A 24910-nucleotide genomic window follows, 5' to 3' on the forward strand; every position below is an offset into this window, starting at 1 on the left:
AGCATGGATACCACAGCATTCTGCAGCGATACGCCATCCCATCTGGTTTGGGCTTAGTGGGTGTCTTATATGTTGAGTCAGGGTGTGAATATTCTATGTTGTGTATATCTATGTGTATGATTCTAGTATGTGTAGATCTATGTTGGCCGGTGTGGTTCCCAATCAGAGGCAGCTGTCGCTTGTTTTCTCTGATTGGGGATCATACTTAGGCAGCCTATTGGCACTCGTTAGTTGTGGGATCTTGTTCCGTGTTTAGGCTTGTTTTGTGTTCAGCCTTAGGACTTCACGTTTCGTTGGTTTGTTGTTTTGTCATGTGTTTATCATTTAAATAAACATGTACGCATTTCACGCTGCGCCTTGTTCTGACCCGTCCTTAAACGAACGTGACAGAAGATCCCACCAAACACGGACCAAGCAGCGTGCCCAGGAGCAGACAGCCTGGACATGGGAGGAGATCCTGGACGGAAAGGGATCCTGGACATGGGAGGAGATTCAGGCTGGGATGGATCGCCGTCCTTGGGAGGAGACAGTGGAGGCCCGGTATAGAGAGGAGCAACGGCAACGCATTAGGCGCCGGTCGAGGAGGAAGCCCAAGAAGCAGCCCCAATAAAAAAAAATTGGGGGGCACACGGGGTGGTTGGCGGAGCCTAGTTTCAGAGCAGAGCCAACTCCCCGTACTCACGCGAGGAAGCATGTGACTGGGCAGGCTCCGTGTTATGCGGAGCTACGTACTGTGTCGCCAGTGCGCCGGCACAGTCCTGTACGTCCTGTGCTAGCACCACGCACGTGCCGTGCGAAGATGGGCATCCAGCCAGGACGGGGTGTGCTGGCTCAATGCTCCTGGTCTCCAGTACGCCTCCTCGGTCCCGCATTTCCTGTGCCGGTTCTACGTACTGTATCGCCAGTGCGCGTGCACAGCCCAGTGCGTCCTGTGCTAATGCCACACACGTACTGTGTGGAAGTAGGCATTCAGCCAGGACGGGTTGTGCCAACTCTCTGCTCCAGACCTCCAGTCCGCCTCCACAGTCCGGCCCGGCCCATTCCTGCTCCCCGCACCAAGCCAGTGGTGAGTGTCGCCAGCCCGGTACGGCCTGTGCCTGCTCCCCGCACCAAGCAAGTGGTGCGTGTTCCCAGTCTGGCCCGGCCCGTGCCTGCTGCCCGCACCAAGCCAGTGGTGCGTGTTCCCAGTCCGGCCCGGCCCGTGCCTGCTCCCCGCACCAAGCCAGTGGTGCGTGTTCCCAGTCCGGCCCGGCCCGTTCCTGCTCCCCGCACCAAGCCAGTGGTGCGTGTTCCCAGTCCGACCCGGCCCGTTCCTGCTCCTCGCACCAGACCTGTGGTGTGTGTCTCCAGTCCGGCCCCGCCCGTTCCTGCTCCTCGCACCAAGACAGTGGTGCATGTCGCCAGTCCGGCCCGGCCCGTTACTGCTCCTCGCACCAAGCCAGTGGTGCGTGTTCCCAGTCCGGCCCGGCCTGTTCCTGCTCCTCGCACTAAGCCAGTGCTGCGTGTCGCCAGTCCGGCCCGGCCCGTTCCTGCTCCTCGCACCAAGCCAGTGGTGCGTGTTCCTAGTCCGGTCCGGCCCATGCCTGCTCCTCGCACCAGACCAGTGGTGCGTGTGTCCAGTCCGGCACGGCCCGTACCCGTCCACTCCGGAGCCAGAGCAGTCCGCTCCACCGGTGCCTGACCCAGCTCCGGTCAGCTGCTCCACTCCGGAGCCAGAGCAGTCCGCTCCACCGGGGTCTGGTCCAGCTCCGGTCAGCGGCTCCACTACGGAGCCAGAGCGGTCCGCTCCACCGGTGCCCAGTCCAGCTTAGGTCAGCGGCTCCACTCCGGAGCCAGAGCAGTCCGCTCCACCGGTGCCCAGTCCAGCTCCGGTCAGCGGCTCCAGTCCAGACCCAGACGTCAGCCCCTCTCCAGGTTCGGGGTCTCCCACACCAGGGTCCAGACAGGGCTTGGAGTATCTTTGGAGGAAGGAGAGGGGAAGCAGCGCGCTGAGGTCCAGACCGGACCAGGGTCGCAACAGGGAGGCGGAGAGTATGTGGTTGTCACGCCCGGAGCCGGATCCGCCTCCGAGGTGGAATACCCACCCGGACCCTACCCTGTTATGTAAAGGTTGTGCCTTTGGGGGGGGGGGGGGGGGGGGGGGGGGGTACTGTCACGCCCTGACTCAGGGGACTCTTATATGTTGAGTCAGGGTGTGAATATTCTATGTTGTGTATATCTATGTGTATGATTCTAGTATGTGTCGATCTATGTTGGCCGGTGTGGTTCCCAATCAGAGGCAGCTGTAGCTCGTTGTCTCTGATTGGGGATCATACTTAGGCAGCCTATTGGCACTCGTTAGTTGTGGGATCTTGTTCCGTGTTTAGGCTTGTTTTGTGTTCAGCCTTAGGACTTCACGGTTCGTTGGGTTGTTGTTTTGTCGTGTGTTTATCATTTAAATAAACATGTACGCATTTCACGCTGCGCCTTGTTCTGACCCGTCCTCAAACGAACGTGACAGTGGGACTATCATTTATTTTCAACAGGACAATGACCCAAAACACACCTCCAGGCTGTGTAAGGGCTATTTGACCAAGAAGGAGAGTGATGGAGTGCTGCATCAGATGACCTGGCATCCACAATCACCCGACCTCAACACAATTAAGATGGTTTGGGATGAGTTGGACCGCAGAGTCAAGGAAAAGCAGCCAACATGTGCTCAGCATATGTGGGAACTCCTTCAAGACTGTTGAAAAGCATTCCAGGTGAAGCTGGTTGAGAGAATACCAAGAGTGTGCAAAGCTGTCATCAAGGCAAAGGGTGGCTACTTTGAAGACTCTCAAATATAAAATATATTTTGATTTGTTTAACACTTTTTTGGTTACTACATGATTCCATATGTGTTATTTCATAGTTTTGATGTCTTCACTATTATTCTATAATGTAGAAAATAGTACAAATAAAGAAAAACCCTTGAATGAGTAAGTGTGTCCAAACTTTTGACTGGTACTGTATATGTGCAAATGTCAATTAATTCAATGTATGCTTATTTATTCATGTATTGATTAATGTATTATGTATTTATCACCTGTATTACATGAGAGAACTGTCCCAATAATATACTACTGTGCACATTCAATACTGTTGGTAGGCCTACATTGTTATAATATTGTCATCCAACAGAGGATGCTGATGGGCATTATGAAAGCAGACGAATACAGAGTGGGAGGTACAATAACATCAAGGGCAGGCTTGTTGATAAGTTTGAAACTCCATTAGCGGCCCCTTTAAGAAAGGAAGTCTGCTGACATTGACGAAATTCCCGTTTCTGGCTTGTGTGAGAGCTATGAAATCAACAAGAGAGAGACTGGTTTCAAACGGTACTGGAGGATATAGCCTATGCTCTTCTCTTTAGGGGGGAACTGGCATTTCTACAAAACGAATCAAGGCTGCAGCGGGATGTAAATCGTTGCTTTGGTTTACAAAAGAGCGGATTGCGATGGCGGGGCTGAGGCTCAATGAACAGCTTGTGGCTTGGCGGTTCTGAGCAGGTGTACGCTTCTGGATACAGTCAAAGGCAATTCTCAGTGTTAATGAAACTTTGCTACGATTTACGGGCTGGGTAAGAATAAACTTTATTTTTAATAGAAGTAATGTCGATGTAAAGTAGCGTAGTTCAAGTCTTTGCGTATGGTGTTTATGTAAACGTCTGTTGGCTTTTAGTTGGCTAATTCATTATTATTGAATGGAGCGCAAGGGCTACTGTGCGTAGCTTGTCATTTACGAAGATTACAATTTAATTGAGAAATAGGAATTAGGCACTACTAATAAATGAAACAGTATTACTAATTAACGTTGCATCGCCTTAGCTTCAATAATGAATCGTGGGAAGCGAAGACCAACATAACGGACTTGTTACATTTTGTCACAGCGGGCCAACACCTACTGTTGCTCATGCGCTTTGTTACAGAGTCGCAAATCGTCGCGGGTACAGTGAAGCCATACAACACTGGTCCTTCATATTGTGTTTTAGGCTCATATCTTATCAGCTGCTGTCTTTTTGTTGTTTATTTGTTTGCTGCGAAGCTATGACAGCTCGCAGTGCCTTAGCCTTTGATCATAACTCTGTTCCATTACGTTAGACAAGTCATTGGACGAAGGCGTCTTCTGTAAGCGGAAGGTTTAAGAGTCCCGACTCTCGGTCTGAACATTAACATGCATCGGTTGCGGTACGGTTTTGGAAGCATAAGAACCTTATATTTCATATCAGCAAGAAATAATTAAAGAAACAATGTTAAATTGATACACGCCTTTATAGAGTTGGGGTTAGTGATGTCACGGAAAAATAATGTTGGCTGCAATTGATAAAGCTGTTGAAAGTGTAGAATAAAGCCTTGTTCACAATAAAGGCCTTAATGCCCAAATCAGTTTTGTTTTTCAAATCCGTTTTGTAATACTGACTGTACAAACCGCAATAGACAAGTGACCTAATTGGATGTGTGTGTTTAGACAGCAGTCATTTGCTGACATACCTACTGTAGTTGTCATAATAATGACAAGTGTGTGCACAGTGGTGTAGGCTGATGGGTGTTTGTGCTCAGGCTTCCTATCACTCAGAAGTTATGTAGTAAGCTAAGGTGACAACAATGCCTGCCATGGATGTTTCCCAGTAAGAACACTTTTAAAGCCTCAAAGGATAAGAGGATCCAACTTTCAAAACAAGACAATTTTGGCTAGTTAAGGCAGTCAACTTAGTTAACAAGCTAGGTAGCTGTTTAGCTTTCTAGCACATTCACTAATTTGTTTGGAAATCATTAACAAGCTAATTAGCTACCACATGTTCTTGCCACTGTTGACAGAGTAGCTAGCAAGCAACAAGCTATGCCAAATAACAGTCTAAAAACCACAAGGGCCCATGCCCAGGAATCAGATTTGTATCTGACTTCAAACCACCTATTAAGGTGGTTTGAAATGTGGCTTGAAATATCCGAGACCACGTGATTTTTGGCTGTTCAGACTGCAGGAAAAATAACAGATTCTAATCGGATATGCAAATAAATAGGTTTTGAGTCACTTCAAACTGCCAATGCTTAAATATGTATTTTGCATTTGTGAAATTATTTTGATGTGATATGAAAGGGCTTTATGTTACAAGAATCGTATCAGAATTGGGATGGAGTTTTTGACTGCCAGAGCCAGTCTACCTCTGAAAATAACATATAAGGTACTTGGACCTTAAGGAGTTTGGGTTAGCAGTGCCTGTCCCTCACCGCATGTTGCTAGCCCGATTATGTGTTTATTGAATCGAGTTATTAGCGGAGTTGACATGGTGAATAGGGACAGCTGTGGCTAGTTAGACTCAGTAGCCTACTGTAATTTATATTTAGGTTATCATTCAATCACCCATCATAGACTGAATAGCCTCAATCACAGCACATTATCAAACGTTGTATTGTGATGAATCTCACGGTCTTCCTATCAACCTAACAATTTACAGTATATCTAGCTAGGCAATATGGCAGTCTGCCTTGATTACGAATGCATTAAAGTGAATTCATTATTCAGCTCGTAGTGTAGGCCTATAGTGTGTTGTCATCCTGATTTAGTCTAGCTTCCATCGCAAAAGGTGAGCTTGGACCAAGTGTAGTGAGACTCATAGACCAAGTAGAATCTCAGCGACTTGGAAGTGAGAAAAAGAAGCATGACTAGCTTTCTGGTGTCCCCAGATAAACTAGACCAGTGTTATTTTATATTTTCTAAATAATAATAATTGTTGAAAAGAGGTTGTTTTTGTCCCTATTCCACTTAATTTGTAATAAAAATGACCAAACACTCAACTCCTTTACTAAAACATTTAAACATATAGCCTAACTTTGACATTCATTCAGAATTCAGTCTCTGAATGAACAATCACATGTAGACTGCAGGTTCATTGGATCTGCAACCAGGAATGACATTGACATGGGGTTTGGTGGATTTCGTGTGAAACGAAACCTGTGAGGTGCTTAATAAATGTAATGCCTACAGGTGGGTGTGAGAGGTGTAAAGCACTTGCCAGGGGGGTTTCCACGTGGGCGTTTTTAGTTTGTATTATTCTCGGAAATGTCACTCAATTTATTTTCCTGCAGGTTTTACTGTCTCACCCTAAACCTAACAATGTCTGATTAATGTCTTTGGTGAATTAAACAATGTCCTATTTTCTATGCAAGTGTGGGACCTTCCATCACTACTAAACAATGCCAGTGACTATCCAGTTCCTAGAATGCTGTTCTCTTCTCAGAAAGTGCTAAATCAATCAAACACGCACACTCACACACACTAGGCATTGAGGGGAGTGGAGCCAAGTCTCTCTGTGGCCCCTTCTCTTTTATTCAGCAGATTCACATCAGAGGTGGGAATCTCATTGAAGTGAGACACGACAGCACTCATGGCTGCCATAGCAATGGCTCTCATAGGAGTATAGACTGATGTGCAGTCACGAGAACTGTGTGTCAAAGTGCCTGCATATTTATGAGGTGTGTGTCTTGAGTCTGTGTAGTCTAACTTTGTATATGTTTGACTGTGTGTATGATTAAGCAGTACTTCAGACCTCTCTAGGAATATCCCATCGAATAAAAACTCACTCTCTTCTCTGAACAACATTACAGCTTTACCCAATAGTACCCTCTCACCTCACCTTGCTCCTGTAACTGTCCAGATGCTTCACTAAGCTGATGGTGGTGAATGGCTCACTGTACAGGTCTGCTCTGGGCTATGTGGTCATTATCTGACTAGAGAATGTTACCTAATGACTGATCTAAGGTTAATCAACCTCCTAAATGGTCATTGATTAGGGCAAGGGTAATCTGATCCTAGATCTGTGGTTAGGGGTAACTTAACATCTACCTTGAGCATCATTAGCAGTGGCTTAGTGACACACTGACCATAGAGGTGTATAATGAGGTGAGCAGAGTACTTCTAGTGATGCGCACGAGGACGCAACAAGCTTAGATGACACTCACCTTGAGCGCCGGACCAGAATCCCCTGGCCAGAAAATGGCCTGAACTATCCTATACAAAGTCCTGTGCCTCCATGTGTGTCATCCCTGTTGGTCTGCTCTAATGGTGTCATCACTTGTAGGACACTGAGCTCAGATGCCTACTATTTTACGTTAGAGTAAAGGATCCCTTGGAGCAGGATCCCTTGGAAATGGCTAACTGGCCTTTAATGAGGCCTGCGTCCCTTATGTGAGTCAGCCTGGTTGGTCTGGCTGTGTAGGTTGTCATTAGAATTATTAGATGCTCTCTCAACATTTAGGTTTCGGTTTGTGTGGGATTTAATGAAGTGCGAATGAGCCAAGGCCTTTCAGGTAGGCGAGGTGGGGTGGGTGTGTATGTGTGTGTCTCGCTCTCTTTCTCTGTTCATGTGTGGGTGGAAGTGTTTTTCAGCTGAATGAAAGGGATAGAGGTATGAAAGTCCTGATGATTTGTCTCTGCCCACACAGAGAGGAGTCAATATTGTGATCAGAGAGACCTTGAGTATAATATAATCTCTCCTCTCTCATCTAATGGACGCCAGGCTTTCCAGCTCCTCCATCTCACTGTTACTCTGAGACCTGCTGCTTCTGGTCTCAAACTAATGAAAACCTAATGGCCGTAGATCGAAAGATGCAGTACGCCTATAACAGCACAGCTATAACCCTGAGAGCTGCATGTTGTTATCAAGCCAGATCTGTTTTCTAGGGGGAGGTGTGAGAGAGAGTGTCACCCACCAAGCTTCCGGAGTAGGCTATAGAGCCAAATTAAATGTTTTAGCTTTACTGTCCAAATAAATACGTATGGGAGTGTAGATCTCGGTCGAAAGGGTTCACATTCATCAAGTCGTTAAGTCATATATTTGGAGACCGTGTTTGAAGTGAGAGGGTGATATGATGAGGGTATGAGGCCATTTCATATGAGTGTGTGTAACTATGTTATAGTTAGTATGGATGTGTGGTTCTGGGTGACTCTAAGTCTGGGGTAGTAAAATCCAATCTTTCCAAGGAAGATGGTGGGGTTTATATTAGAATGATGTATGTAGGGAACGTCTTGCTTGGGGGTAAGAGGTCATGACATAGAAGGGGTAGTGCTCATTGACGATGGCCAGATGTGGTTGAAGGAATGGTAACCAAGAGTATAAAAGATGTGAGATTTGTGTACATGGGCAGTTCAACTGACAATAGGGCAAGGCTATGTCCGTTTGTTAGATGAACCCACGGGCTCGTGATCAAATAAATACTTGGTAAAATCTCCACAGAATGTCTAAGTAAATTCTTCCATCTTGAACTTCTCAATACCAGAAACCCATCATAACAGAGGGTGATCGCCTCTTGTCTCATCTCGCTCCACAGCTCGTTCTGGGTTTGTGATAATTTCCTAAGCAGTAAGAGATGTGGCCCTGGATGATGGCTGATGACTCAACCACTGATAGGCCTTAGATGGATCTACTGCTAAATCTATATGGCTGTGATCCAAATGGCACCCTATTCCCTTCATAGCGCACTACTTTGGAGCAGGACCTATAGGGCTCTGGTCAAAAGTAAGTGTACTATATAGGGGATAGGGTACCATTTGGGACTCAGTCTCTATCATTAAGCTGACTGAGTCAAAGACAGAGACGACAAACACAATGGTGATAGGCTTTAATTGGATACTGGGGCAGCGATTACTTCTTAAATGGAGTGATCTGCTATAGTGGTAGGCTACATTATTAGGATGCTGTTGGATACTGTGGCTGCTGGCTGGCCTATACAAAGTAATATATTGTATCGGCCACACTCCACAATTGTCTTAACTTGTGCATCTTTATTCCGTAGTGTATCTGTTTAGGTACTTATTTACAAAAAAACGACAACTTCTGATACAAAGAAATGTATTGTCTTGCTCTCGACCCCACCCTTTCATTTTCACTGCTTTTCAAAGGGAAACCTCTGACCCTTGTCTTTTCAGGATTGCTGTACAACATGCTAAGGTAAAGCCACTGAAGAAAGGGGTGTTGAACATGCTAAAGCGGCTGGACAAAATCAGGTTCAGAGGTCAGAAGCGAGACGACTTCCTGGATCTAGCAGAGTCCCCCAATGGATCCGACAATGAATGTAGCGATGACATCCTGCTGAGGACGAGGCCTTCACTCAAGACACAAGACACGGAAGAACTAGGAGACCCTGTGAGTATTCATTATACTTCGCTGTGTTCTTTGTCTCAAATGAGAGACCATGAGTAGGGCCAGAAGTTTTTCCTTACCACGTGACCCAACGAGGAAAAACTGTGGGCCATAGTTATAGGCCAGAACAGATGGTCTGAAAAAACTCCTGGCCTTTCACTAAAGTACTCTACGTCAGTAACTGTCAAAATAAAGGGAACACTTGAGTAAATGAGTGATACAAAGCAGGTGCTTCCACACAGGTGTGGTTCCTGAGTTAACTAAGCAATTAACATCCCATCATGCTTAGGGTCATGTATACAAATACCCCGTTGCCCATTATTTTGGCTACCATGTGTCGTGTAAATTCTAACTAATAATGAGGAGAGACAAGGTCAATCACCAATCAGGATATTACTTTATTCAAATTGTATTAATAAAGCAGCAGGTCACACCACCCACACACGTGAATGGAGTGAGTGCTTTGCAATATTGAGGCTGGTCGACGGCCGAGAGCTCTCACATACAAAGAATACAAATATATTTTATAGCACGATACCCCCTCCTATTCTACATAACAGACAGCAGATGTGTGGAATGGGTCAAAAGGTGAGACTTGATATATGAGAAAGGAGTATCCCAGCCAGATAGCATTTGCTGCAAAGACTGTTCTCATTGTATGCAAACCAGGGTTTGGCCCCTAAAACAAGGTTCCTCTCATCATTATCCATACCCGAGCCATCTCTCCCTGGTACCTTACATTACACAAACACCAACTCATTCTATGGATAGCATTTGTAGGTTTTATCACCAAACCATTCATAAATCAATTGTCAGCTCCAGATACCCCTATCTCGAGTAAAACCCATGTCCTTGACCACACGCCTAGACTAGCTGCAGGGAGCTGGAGTAGAAACCATCCCTTTACAAAAGCACTGCTTTAGTAGAACAGTATATAATTGTTAACTATTAATATTAAACAAAGCAGGTAAACATGTTACATGTTTAATTTTTCTTTCACACATGGCATGGCTAGAAGAAGAGCTCTCAGTGACTTTGAAAGAGCGGTCTCAAAGGGGGTTTAAAGGGTGTGTGTGTGTGTGTGTGTGTGTGTCTCTCACTCACCCGATTCTGGAGCGCCTGAGACAGCATTTTCCACCACCATCAACAAAACACCAAATTATGGAATTTCTTGTGGAAGAATGGTGTTGCATCCCACCAATAGAGTTCAAGACACTTGTAGAATCTATGCCAAGGCGCGTTAAAGCTCTTCTGGTGATGTGCGGACTGACTCATAACCTGCAGTCCCCACGGTTATATCCGCAGGGCGGGCGTGTTTAGGGTCATGAAATATTGTGTGGATGAAGGGCGGGTGGGTGGTGGTCAGTTGAATAAAGAGAGAACCATACATAACAAATAATCCATAAATGTATAATTATTGTGCAATTAATGTTATAGGCTACATTTGAGGTTTTTCTTTCATTATTTTTAGGCTATGTAATTAGTGTGTAAGCCTAACTTTATGCGTGACGAATACACATCAATTGCCAAACGCTTTTGTGAATGGGCAGAAAAAGTTAACTTCGATCCACTGAGGCAAAAAGGACAATGTCTGTTTTTAATTCAATAAGCGAAAAGCTGCAAAATGGAGAGTTGAAAATAAATAGAAGGGAGGGCCAGAAAAGTAATGTTTGGTAAAGATTTGATGAAGTGGTAATAGAGAATGATAGCAATGCCTATGTTACAGTTGAAGTCGGAAGTTTACATACACCTTAGCCAAATATATATAAACTCAGTTTTTAACAATTCCTGACATTTAATCCTAGTAAAAATTCCCTGTCTTAGGTCAGTTAGGGTCACCACTTTATTTTAAGAATGTGAAATGTCAGAATAATAGTAGAGAGAGTGATTTATTTCAGCTTTTATTTCTTTCATCACATTCCCAGTGGGTCAGAAGTTTACATACACTCAATTAGTATTTCGTAGCATTGCCTTTAAATTGTTTAACTTGGGTCAAACGTGTCGGGTAGCCTTCCACAAGCATCCCACAATAAGTTGGGTGAAATTTGGCCCATTCCTCCTGACAGAGCTAGTGTAACTGAGTCATGTTTTAGGCCTCGTTGCTCGCACACGCTTTTTCAGTTCTGCCTGCAAATGTTCTATAGGATTGAGGTCAGGGCTTTGTGATGGCCACTCCAATACCTTGACTTTGTTGTCCTTAAGCCATTTTGCCACAACTTTGGAAGTATGCTTGGGGTCATTGTCCATTTGGAAGACCCATTTGCGACCAAGCTTTAAATCCCTGACTGATGTCTTGAGATGTTGCTTCAATATATCCACATAATTTTCCTTCCTCATGATGCCATCTATTTTGTGAAGTGCACCAGTCCCTCCTGCAGCAAAGCACCCCCACAGGGTGATGCTGCCACCCCTGTGCTTTACGGTTGGGATGGTGTTCTTCGGCTTGCAACCTATCCCCTTTTTCCTCCAAACATAACGATGGTCATTATGGCCAAACAGTTCTATTTTTGTTTCATCAGACCAGAGGACATTTCTCCAAAAAGTACGATCTTTGTCCCCATGTGCAGTTGCAAACCGTAGTCTGGCTTTTATATGGCGGTTTTGGAGCAGTGGCTTCTTCATTGCTGAGCGGCCTTTCAGGTTATATCGATATAGGACTCGTTTTACTGTGGATATAGATACTTTTGTACCTGTTTCCTCCTGCTGTTGTTCTGGGATTGATTTGCACTTTTCGCACCAAAGTACGTTCATCTCTAGGAGACCGAACGCGTCTCCTTCCTGAGCGGTATGACGGCTGCGTGGTCCCATGGTGTTTATACTTGCGTACTATTGTTTGTACAGATGAACGTGGTACCTTCAGGCATTTGGAAATTGCTCCCAAGGATAAACCAGACTTGTGGAGGTCTACAATTTCTTTTTCGGAAGTCTTGGCTGATTTCTTTTGCTTTTCCCATGATGTCAAACAGAGGCACTGAGTTTGAAGGTAGGCCTTGAAATACATCCACAGGTACACCTCCAATTGACTCAAATGATGTCAATTAGCCAATCAGAAGCTTCTAAAACCATGACATCATTTTCTGGATTTTCCAAGCTGTTTAAAGGCACCGTCAACTGAGTGTATGTAAACTTCTGACCCACTGGAATTGTGATACAGTGAAATAATCTGTCTGTAAACAATTGTTGGAAAAATTACTTGTGTCTTGCACAAAGTAGATGTCCTAACTGACTTGCCAAAACTATAGTTTGTTAACAAGAAATTTGTGGAGTGGTTGAATAACGAGTTTTAATGACTCCAACCTAAGTGTATGTTAACTTCCGACTTCAACTGTGTGTGTGATGATTGTGAGGCACTATACAAATTCGCTAGTCTCAAGACCGGGACTTCAAATAGACCTAATTGTTTAAATGGAAACTGAAATCTGGACACTGACTATAGGTCTATGACCTCTTACATAGTCTTAATTTTAACTCCTGCAGAATTTAAGCATTTTATGCAGTATAATGATACACCAAATGTACATTTTGACTCGGGAACAGGAGTGGAGAAATGTATTTATTTCAGCATCTTGAGAGAATGCGAATGTGCAGTCTGTAAATGTGTTATCTTTATCAGCATCATAAAATTTGATAGTTTTTCAGCCACATAAAACATGCATCCAGGCCGAACTGAAATCTTATCAGAAACATGTTGAGTCGTTTTCACAGCTTTCTATTTCCATACAACTGGTCAAACTGATGTAATTTGGAAATTATGCACAGAAAATCTTTTAGCATGACATTTCTTTTTTTATAGCATTTTCTCCCAGGTCATTAAACGTCTTGGCTCCACGAAAGAAGAAGAGATGACTGAGAACTTTACGGATATCAACTAGATTGAAGCATTCATTTAATCATTTATGACATTATTTTGGTGAGCAAGGTTTTATGTAGTCTTCTAGGGCAACATATAATGACCGTAGACAAGATGGCGTATTGAATAGACAGCGGTACAAATCACCTCAAGATAAAAACATAAAATTAAAAATCAGTAAGTTAGACTAAATATTAGCATTTCATATACAGTGGGGAAAAAAAGTATTTAGTCAGCCACCAATTGTGCAAGTTCTCCCACTTAAAAAGATGAGGGAGGCCTGTAATTTTCATCATAGGTACACGTCAACTATGACGATTTTGAGTGAAAACCTCCTTCCATCAGCAAGGGCATTGAAGATGAAACGTGGCTGGGTCTTTCAGCATGACAATGATCCCAAACACACCGCCCGGGCAACGAAGGAGTGGCTTCGTAAGAAGCATTTCAAGGTCCTGGAGTGGCCTAGCCAGTCTCCAGATCTCAACCCCATAGAAAATCTTTGGAGGGAGTTGAAAGTCCGTGTTGCCCAGCGACAGCCCCAAAACATCACTGCTCTAGAGGAGATCTGCATGGAGGAATGGGCCAAAAATACCAGCAACAGTGTGTGAAAACCTTGTGAAGACTTTCAGAAAAAGTTTGACCTGTGTCAGTGCCAACAAAGGGTATATAAGAAAGTATTGAGAAACTTTTGTTATTGACCAAACACTTATTTTCCACCATAATTTGCAAATAAATTCATAAAAAATCCTACAATGTGATTTTCTGGAAATTCTTTTCTCATTTTGTCTGTCATAGTTGACGTGTACCTATGATGAAAATTACAGGCCTCTCTCATCTTTTTAAGTGGGAGAACTTGCACAATTGGTGGCTGACTAAATACATTTTTTCCCCACTGTATATAAATATATTGAGGTGAGAGCATTGGAAATGCTTTTGGCGGTTGACCTGCTTCTGTTTTGTGGGTGGCACTATGTGATGTTTCCGATGGATGGGTCCTGGCCCCTCGGGGGCATAGGGATCCGGGGGGACAGGGGTGGTATGCTGATCACTGGGATGACGGCCCAACTTGGGATGGGGAGGGGTTTTAGCGGGAGAATTAGTGGAGAACAATTGGAGGGTTATTTAGTAACATTGCAAATATCATGGTATAGCTATATGGACACTCAATCACTATGGTATTTTATATTGGTAAATTTACAACACACAGTGGGGAGAACAAATATTTGATACACTGCCGATTTTGCAGGTTTTCCTACTTACAAAGCATGTATAGGTCTGTAATTTTTATCATAGGTACACTTCAACTGTGAGAGACGGAATCGAAAACAAAAATCCAGAAAATCACATTGTATGATTTTTTTAAAAGTAATTAATTTGCATTTTATTGCATGACATAAGTATTTGATCACCTACCAACCAGTAAGAATTCTGGCTCTCACAGACCTGTTCGTTTTTCTTTAAGAAGCCCTGCTGTTCTCCACTCATTACCTGTATTAACTGCACCTGTTTGAACTCGTTACCTGTATAAAAGACACCTGTCCACACACTCAATCAAACAGACTCCAACCTCTCCACAATGGCCAAGACCAGAGAGCTGTGTAAGGACATAACATTGTAGAACTGCACAAGGCTGGGATGGGCTACAGGACAATAGGCAAGCAGCTTGGTGAGAAGGCAACAACTGTTGGCGCAATTATTAGAAAATGGCAGAAGTTCAAGATGATGGTCAATCACCCTCGGTCTGGGGCTCCATCCAAGATCTCACCTTGTGGGGCATCAATGATCATGAGTAAGGTGAGGGATCAGCCCAGAACTACACGGCAGGACCTGGTCAATGACCTGAAGAGAGCTGGGACCACAGTCTCAAAGAAAACCATTAGTAACACACTACGCCGTCATGGATTAAAATCCTGCAGTACACGCAAGGTCCCCTTGCTCAAGCCAGCGCATGTCCAGGCCCGTCTGAAGTTTGCCAATGACCATCTGGATAATCCAGAGGAGGAATGGGAGAAGGTCATGTGGTCTGATACAAAAATAGAGCTTTTTGGTCTAAACTCCACTCGCCGTGTTTGGAGGAAGAAGAAGGATGAGTACAATCCCAAGAACACCATCCCAACTGTGAAGCATGGAGGTGGAAACATCATTCTTTGGGGATGCTTTTCTGCAAAGGGGACAGGACGACTGCACCGTATTGAGGGGAGGATGGATGGGGCCATGTATCGCGAGATCTTGGCCAACAACCTCCTTCCCTCAGTAAGAGCAATGAAGATGGGTCGTGGCTGGGTCTTCCAGCATGACAACGACCCGAAATACACAGCCAGGGCAACTAAGGAGTGGCTCCGTAAGAAGCATCTCAAGGTCCTGGAGTGGCCTAGCCAGTCTCCAGACCTGAACCCAATAGAACATCTTTGGAGGGAGCTGAAAGTCCGTATTGCCCAGCGACAGCCCCGAAACCTGAAGGATCTGGAGAAGGTCTGTATGGAGGAGTGGGCCAAAATCCCTGTTGCAGTGTGTGCAAACCTGGTCAAGACCTACAGGAAACGTATGATCTCTGTAATTGCAAACAAAGGTTTCTGTACCAAATATTAAGTTCTGCTTTTCTGATGTATCAAATACTTTTGTCATGCAATAAAATGCAAATTAATTACTTAAAAATCATACAATGTGTTAGATTCCGTCTCTCACAGTTGAAGTGTACCTATGATAAAGATTACAGACCTCTACATGCTTTGTAAGTAGGAAAACCTGCAAAATCGGCAGTGTATCAAATACTTGTTCTCCCCACCGTATATAATGACAAATAGATTTGAAACTTGTATCTCATTATGGTATGTGGTGAAATAAGTATAGCCAGTTAGAATTGTAATGGTTTAGCAGATGATAACAAAAGAAGAACAATATTTACATGGCTCAAAGAGAAAGAATATAATATCTATTGTTTACAGGAAACCCATTCAGATGAAGTTGCATGGAAAAGGGAATGGGGGGGAGAAATATACTTCTCCCATGGGCTAAGAAATTCAAAAGGGGTGATGATATTAATTAACAGTAATTTCGATCCGAATGTGCAAATTGTCCAAACAGATCCGCAAGGTAGATGGATTATTTTAAAAATGTTATTGGACCATAAACAAATATGGCTCATTAACCTTTACGGACCAAATAATGATGATCCACACTTCTTTGAAAAAATATATAATAAATGATCGACCTTGTAAGCAATTCAAGACTCTGTTATTATGGTAGGAGATTATACTACCGTTTTAAATAGCTCAATGGACCGTAAAGGAAATACAAACTACAAACTATCACCCTCATGTTCTTCTTTTTTTTGGGGGGGGGGGTGGATCAGCTTAATATTGCAGATAGATTGTATCTTCTATCAATGTAATTGTCTGCATCACTTCCAATCCCCCATGTTTAAAAAATATATATATACTCCCCTTTAATACTTTTCAACCCCACCATCCTTTCCCTACTTGGAGTACATTAGTGAACAACAATGCCCAGGCCTCTACTTCCGGTCTATACTTACTATCTACACCTTATGGACAGAGTTAATTTTACAATAATTATATTATATATATATATATATATATATATATATATATTTTTTTTTTTTTTTTTTTTTTTTTTTGCTCCTGAACTACTTCTACTCTCAACCTCTCCGATCATTTTCATGATGTCCATCCGGTTTGCTTCTATATGCCATATCTTTCTAACTGTGCTCTTTCCCAAAAGCTCCCAACATACAACCTATACACTTATTATGGACACAGTATGCTTACATTATTAGCTATCTTTGTTATTATTTGTTGTTATTTGTTATTAGTCCCATCCTTCAACTCTATTCAATACCTCCCATGTATCTCTTAACACCATCCATATAGGATTTCTATTTGCCATATATATTTCAACCGTACTGTGATGTTATACATAAGTTCTGAACCTTTCTATTCTCATTGCTTCTACAGATTGTGAATTAAAAATAAACATTTTTGCTAAAAGTATTATTATATTATTGATTGATTGACTATGACTTTTCAGATCACCCAGTAATGCTATCTGCAAGGTTAGCTCCAGGTAAATATTGCAATCCTTTAGCCATTCCTGGACCTGTGTCCAAAAACAAGCTACAAATGGACAGAACCAAAACTAATGATTCTGTCTCTTCACAGCAAAATCTGCAGAGCTGGGTAGATTGTATCCCCCATATAAATAACATTCTATTGGTAGCAAGAATTTTATATAATAATTTAAATTGAAAGATTCTAATTTTTGAATCCGGTGTTGTTTTGCGTGTCAGTTCATAAACACTATGCCATGGGATCGGTACGTCAAAGATCTCTTCCCAACTATTTTGCAATCTATATGGGACGGCTGTCAATCCTTTGGTCCTTAAGTGAAACTGATATACTTTTTTATTTATCACAGTTTTCCTTAACCAATTATGTTCTTTAATGCAAGGCCGACAGACAAGTTCCTTACTTTCTTCCACTTTCCTCTTCCACTTTTGCGGTAAGGCTGCAATTATTTGGTTGTAATTTTGGGTAGAGCAGACATTTCCATATGTTTTTGTTAGCTGCATGTGTGACAGAACTCCACCAGTCCTACCGATGATATCATTTACGGAGATTATACCTTTTTTAAACATTCTGTCAAAAAATAACGTTTTTTTGTCAATTAGTATATTTGAATTTAACCACAATATTTGTTCTGTCGTTTCTGGAGGATTAAATTGAAATTGCAACCAACTTTCTATGGCTTGTTTTAGAAATAGTGATATTTGGGAGATTATTTCCTTTTCAAATAACTGAAAGTGAGAGGTTGTAATCTGAATAAAGGGAAAAAGGCCATTCTTGAACATGGGGTGAGACAATCTTACTAATTTGCTAGAGAACCAGTTCGGATTTAAGTATAACTTTTGTATGACTGAAGCTTTTAGTGATAGGTCTAATGCTTTAATATTTAATAATTTCTGTCCTCCGAATTCATATTCATTATATAAATATGCCCTTTTAATTTTGTCTGGCTTGCCGTTCCAAATAAAATTGAATATTTTTTTCTCATATAATTTAAAAAAACTGTTCGCTAGGCGTAGGCAAGACCATAAGCAAATAGGTCAACTGGGATAATACTAAAGAGTTAATCAGGGTGATTTTTCCACAAATTGACAGGTATTTTCCTTTCCATGGTAGTAAGATCTTATCTATTTTTGCTAACTTTCTATTAAAATTGGGATATGTATTTGGGATATGTATTCCGAGTATATCCACATCACCATCAGACCATTTTATTGGTAAACTACATGGTAATGTAAATTTTCTTTTTTAGTGATCCAATACGTAATATAGTACATTTGTCATAATTTGGTTGTAATCCAGAGAGGTTAGAAAATGTATCTAGATCCTCTGAGGCTGTGGAGGGATTCTAGTTGTGGATTTAACATGAATCATCAGCGTACAATGACACCTTTGTTTTTAAGCCCTGTATTTCTAATCCTCTGATATTATTATTATTATTATTATTATTATTGGATCTGATTTTAATAGCTAACATCTCGATGGCCACAATAAATAGATATGCCGATAGTGGACAACCTTGTTTCACTCCTCTTGACAGTTTAAAACTTTCTGAGAAATAGCCATTATTTACTATTTTACACCTAGGGTTACTATACATGATTTTGACCCATTTTATAAGAGATTCTCCAAAATTGAAATGCTCCAGGCATTTATATATAAACTCCAGTCGAACTTTATCAAATGCCTTTTCGAAGTCTGCTATGAATAGCAGGGCTGGTTTCCCATATTTTCCATAGTGTTCTATTGTTTCCAATACTTGCCTTATATTATCTCCAATGTATCTTCCATGTAAAAAACCTGTCTGATTAGAATGAATAATATCCGACAATACCTTTTTAATTATATGCGCTATACATTTTTCTAGGATTTTTGCATCACAACACTGAAGTGTAAGGGGCTTCCAATGTTTTAAATGGACTGGATCTTTATATTTTCCACTTGTATCCTGTTTCAGTAATAATGAGATCAGACCTTCTTCTTGAGTGTCAGATAATCTACCATTTACATAGGAGTGGTTAAAACATGCTAATAACGGTCCTCTTAGTATATCAAAAAAGGTTTGGTATACCTCGACTGGTATGCCATCCAAACCTGGAGTTTTCCCGGACTTAAAGTCTTTAATTGCATCCAGAAGTTCCTCCTCTGTAATTTCACCTTCACATGAGTCTTTATGTGTGGCTGTTAATTTGACATTATCAATAGAAAAAAAATCTCTACAATTAGCTTCAGTTAGAGGAGATGGAGGCGACTGAAAAGAAAACATATGCTTAAAGTACTTTGTTTCTTCCTTCAAAATATCATTTGGTGAATTATGGGTGACTCTGTCAATTGTAACCAGTTTCATTAAGTTCTTTTTGGTAGCATTCCTATGTTGAAGATTAAAAAAGAATTTTGTGCATTTTTCCCCATATTCCATCCAGTTTGCTTTATTTTTATAATATATTACACTTCATCTTTCTTGAATAAGTTTCTCCATTTCTTTTTGTTTTTCCTCTAATTTATTCTAAGCCTCTGTTAGTTTTTATTGCCATCTATCTGTTCTGTTAGACTTTCTATTTCCTTTCTTAGTATAAACTCTTGACCTAAATTGCTTTTGTTTTCGAGATGAGTACTGAATTGCATGGCCTCTAAAGGCACATTTAAAGGTGTCCCATACAATAAGGGGATTCGCTGTACCTATGTTATGTTGGAAAAAGACAGTTATTAATTTCTTTGTTCTAATTATAAATAAATGATCATCCAATAGGCAGTAAGAGTAATGTATATGCCTATTACAGTGAGGGAAAAAGTATTTGATCCCCTGCTGATTTTGTACGTTTGCCCACTGACAAAGACATGATCAGTCTATCATTTTAATGGTAGGTTTATTTGAACAGTGAGAGACAGAATAACAACAACAAAATCCAGAAAAACGCATGTCAAAAATGATTTAAATTGATTTGCATTTTAATGAGGGAAATAAGTATTTGACCCCTCGGCAAAACATGACTTAGTACTTGGTTGCAATACCCTTGTTGGCAATCAGAGGTCAGATGTTTCTTGTAGCTGGCCACCAGGTTTGCACACATCTCAGGAGGGATTTTGTCCCACTCCTCTTTGCAGATCTTCTCCAAGTCATTAAGGTTTTGAGGCTGACATTTGGCAATTCGAACCTTCAGCTCCCTCCACAGATTTTCTATGGGATTAAGGTCTGGAGACTGGCTAGGCCACTCCAGGACCTTAATGTGCTTCTTCTTGAGCCACTCCTTTGTTGCCTTGGCCGTGTGTTTTGGGTCATTGTCATGCTGGAATACCCATCCACGACCCATTTTCAATGCCCTGGCTGAGGGAAGGAGGTTCTCACCCAAGATTTGACGGTACATGGCCCCGTCCATCGTCCCTTTGATGCGGTGAAGTTGTCCTGTCCCCTTAGCAGAAAAACACCCCCAAAGCATAATGTTTCCACCTCCATGTTTGACGGTGTGGATGGTGTTCTTGGGGTAATAGGCAGCATTCCTCCTCCTCCTCCAAACACGGCGAGTTGAGTTGATGCCAAAGAGCTCGATTTTGGTCTCATCTGACTACAACACTTTCACCCAGTTCTCCTCTGAATCATTCAGATGTTCATTGGCAAACTTCAGACGGCCCTGTATATGTGCTTTCTTGAGCAGGGGGACCTTGTGGGCACTGCAGGATTTCAGTCCTTCACGGCGTAGTGTGTTACCAATTGTTTTCTTGGTGACTATGGTCCCCGCTGCCTTGAGATCATTGACAAGATCCTCCCGTGTAGTTCTGGGCTGATTCCTCACCGTTCTCATGATCATTGCAACTCCACGAGGTGAGATCTTGCATGGGGCCCCAGGCCGAGGGAGATTGACAGTTCTTTTGTGTTTCTTCCATTTGCGAATAATCGCACCAACTGTTGTCACCTTCTCACCAAGCCGCTTGGCGATGGTCTTGTAGCCCATTCCAGCCTTGTGTAGGTCTACAATCTTGTCCCTGACATCCTTGGAGAGCTCTTTGGTCTTGGCCATGGTGGAGAGTTTGGAATCTGATTGATTGATTGCTTCTGTGGACAGGTGTCTTTTATACAGGTAACAAGCTGAGATTAGGAGCTCTCCCTTTAAGAGTGTGCTCCTAATCTCAGCTCGTTACCTGTATAAAAGACACCTGGGAGACAGATCTTTCTGATTGAGAGGGGGTCAAATACTTATTTCCCTCATTAAAATGCAAATCAATTTATAACTTTTTTGACATGTGTTTTTTCTGGATTTTTTTGTTATTCTGTCTCTCACTGTTCAAATAGACCTACCATTAAAATTATAGACTGATAATTTCTTTGTCAGTGGGCAAACGTACAAAATCAGCAGGGGATCAAATACTTTTGTCCCTCACTGTATATGATGGTCCGACCGCATTCTGTCCCCTATCAACACTTTTTTTAAACTTTTGGTGCCAACGAGAATGAGAAGAAAGAAGTCAAGACGACTAGCTTGATTCAGTCTCTGCCATGTATATCTCACTAGATCAGTATATTTAAGCCTCCATATATCTACTAGTTCTAATGTATCCATGACATTCACAATTTCCATAAGAGCATGTGGGTGATTGTTTGTGGTGTGATTTCCTTTACGGTCCATTGAGCTATTTAAAACGGTAGTATAATCTCCCACCATAATAACAGAGTATTGTATTGCTTGATAATTTATTATATATATTGTCAAAGAATTGTGGATCATCATTATTTGGTCCTTAAAGGTTAATGAGCCATATCTGTTTATGGTCCAGTAACATATTTAAAATAATCCATCTACCTTGCGTATCTATTTGGACAATTTGCACATTCGGATCGAAATTACTATTAATTAATATCATCATCACCCCTTTTGAATTTCTTTGCCCATGGGAGAAGTATATTCCCCCCCCCCCCCATTTCTTTTTTTCCACGCTACTTCATCTCGAATTGTTGAATGAGTTTCCTGTATACAATAGATATTATATTCCTTCTCTTTGAGCCATGTAAATATTGTTCTTCTTTTGTTATTATCAGCTAAGCCATTACAATTATAACTGGCTATACTTATTTCACCATACACCATAATGAGATACACGTTTCAAGTCTATTTATCATTATATATGTTTGTAAATTTACCAATAAAAAATAGCGTAATGATTGAGTGTCCATATAGCTGTACCGTGATATTTGCATTGCTACGGAGTAACCCTTCAATTGTTCTCCACTAATTCCCCCGCTAAAGCCCCTCCCCATCCCAAGTTGAGCCGTCATCCCAGTGATCAGCATCCCACCCACGTCCCTCCGGATCCCTAAGGCTTCGAGAGGCCAGGACCCATCCATCGAAAACAGCACACAGTGCCACCCACAAAATAGAAGCAGATTAACCGGCAAAAGCATTTCCAATGCTTTCATCTCTCTCTCTCTCTATCTCTTTATCTCTATAGATATAAAAAATTTTTTTTAAATTATGCATATCCTATTTTCCATCATTATCAATTAATATCTGTTATAATGTCGGCAGTTCACGCGTAGGATTCTAACATATAACCCGGATTGCCATTGTATTACATTTAATTCATTGACAAGCAATTATTATCCTAGCAAATAATTCCCGTGGTCCATCCCATACCCCCACAACAGATGCCAGACAAGCACACACGCACATACTCCAACACACTCAACCCCCCTCCTCCACAATCCACCATAAAATCAGATACTCAACGGCTGTTATATCCCAGAGCCCAACTCGAGAAATAACTTGATTTACGAGTGCACATACAGTTAAAGCTGATTGAGAAAGCATGCAGATTGAGCAGAAATTGATAACCATGAGAGATTTGATTAATCTACTTAATCTATGTCAAGTCCTAGGTGATGGAGATCAGATCCACCCTCTTCACCTGAGACACAAACACTCTGATCCCCTGTTGTAACCATTTTCCCAAGCATCTCCATGCGGTCTGACCTTTGATTATTTTGTGCCACCTGGGCCACAATGATAAACCCCTTCTCTGATTGTCCGAGTGTGACCCCCTCCCCATGGGTTACTGCAGCCAGTGTTGCCAACACTGCCACTACCTGGGTGGGCGTACCCCACCGGAATCCCCACCGGCTAGGTAAAAGGTCGTCATGGATCTCATTAGCAGCTTTGAGAATTTCCTTGTATATTATGCTCTCCCATCAGGGGGCTCTGGCTTTGTATGACCAACCCTGCCAGGCAGGCTCAGAATCTTGAGGGGGCGGTGCTGCTCAAGTAGGTCTCTGACCGCATTTATTTCTCTGTTTAGGCTGCATATTCACAGCAGGTCCATAAAAGAGATGGGAACATCTCTTTGGTGTATGGGTCGCTCAGGTGGATGTCCAGGTTATAGGGTTAGGGATCTTTCCATCATGATAGGACAATGAAAAATTAGATTAGATGTATACTATATTTAAAAATGTATATCCCTCATCTACACAAAATTGAAAGCTCTCTCTCACTACCCCTGCTCATAGACCCCCGGTCGGCTCTGGGATATGCAACCATTTCCCCTCTCACTCACTTAACGCCGCACCTTTTCAAACACAAAAATGCACACCACATGGTTGACTGCGGAAGAAATGGGCCGAGCGTACAAACGCACCCGCATCCACATCTGCCGCAAGGGGGAAAGGACGCCAGAGAGAACACAGGACCAACCACAACAACCATCCGCCAAAACAACAACCTCCCGCCAAAAAAGCCATGTTCTAATTATTTGTATTTAAAGATGTATTATTCTGCTTGTTATATCGTTTTATCCTTTTATAAAATAATATACTTACTATAAATGTTATTTAATATTACAATCCCTATCATTGCTAGTATCAGGTGCTCCAATATTTGACTCCTCTATTACAACTTTTAGAATAGCCATGGAGTAGTCTTTGTGTCTCTGAACATTTGGTTGTCAATATACAGTTTATCAACAACAAGTGCAACACGTTTCCCTTTTAATCTATTTTCCTTGAAGATTGGATACAGAACTTTGCACCTTTCTACAATCTCCCTCGGGAACTGATCATTCATGCCTATTTTCGTGCCAGCAAGTCTTTTTCCTAGGCTTTTCACCATAGCTTTATCCTTAAAAAAAAGCAAATTTGGCAACGATTGGGCGCTCATATTTCTGTCCTCTTTTTCCGAAACGATGTACACGTTCGAGTTGGATTTTTTATCGACAGCCTCGAGTGGGATTTGTAGCGCTGTATGCAGGAAGTCCTTCATAATATTCTCTGTTATTTCTCCCTCCTTTTCCTGAATACCCGTAAGTACTAGATTTTCCCTCATCGATCTAGTTTGGATGTCTAGTAAGGCTTCTCTCAGAAGGTTGTTCTCCTTTTTTAGTTCCCTAACGTCCGTTTCCATTTTAGAGACTGTCACTTTTAATTATTTGGTTTCTTTCTCCATTACCAAAGCTTTTTCGTCACTCATTTGAAGACTCGCCTTCAAGTCTTTTACGTCTTTACTGACCAATTCTAGTATGCCCAATTTGTCATTTATCGACTTCAACAGGTCGCTTTCCACACTTACCATACCCAGTGGTGAAAAGCATATATCATCTGTATCAGTCGATGAGTCGCGTTTCCTTTTGGGGATCGGTTCTCCACGCTTGTCTTCAGTCATGTTTGGGTGTTGCGTGTTGTTGTAATATTTGTCGATATATTTCTCTAGCCTTATGATCTGTTTTGTGTTATTATCCAGATTGAATTATATTAACTGTGAATATATGAAATGCTAATATTTAGTCTCAAGAGTCCACACTAACAAAAGAAATTGGTCTGACAGAACAGATAGATAGCAA

The 24910-nt window shown here is 42.0% G+C and overlaps 1 protein-coding gene across 1 annotated transcript in view; it reads left to right on the forward strand.

Annotated features, from left to right (window-relative positions):
* The first annotated feature begins 3338 nt into the window (after positions 1-3338).
* Positions 3339-24910, forward strand: part of LOC311129130 (GRAM domain-containing protein 4-like) — an 86365-nt gene continuing 64793 nt past the window's right edge. Inside the window, exons 1-2 of the mRNA XM_084161422.1 lie at positions 3339-3601; positions 8947-9163. Of these exons, the coding sequence (XP_084017548.1) occupies positions 3498-3601; positions 8947-9163 (321 nt within the window). The 5' untranslated portion in view covers positions 3339-3497. The remainder of the gene's footprint in view (positions 3602-8946; positions 9164-24910) is intronic.

This window comes from Coregonus lavaretus (genome assembly GCF_964263955.1).
Source record: "Coregonus lavaretus genome assembly, chromosome: 5".
Lineage (NCBI taxonomy): Eukaryota > Metazoa > Chordata > Actinopteri > Salmoniformes > Salmonidae > Coregonus > Coregonus lavaretus.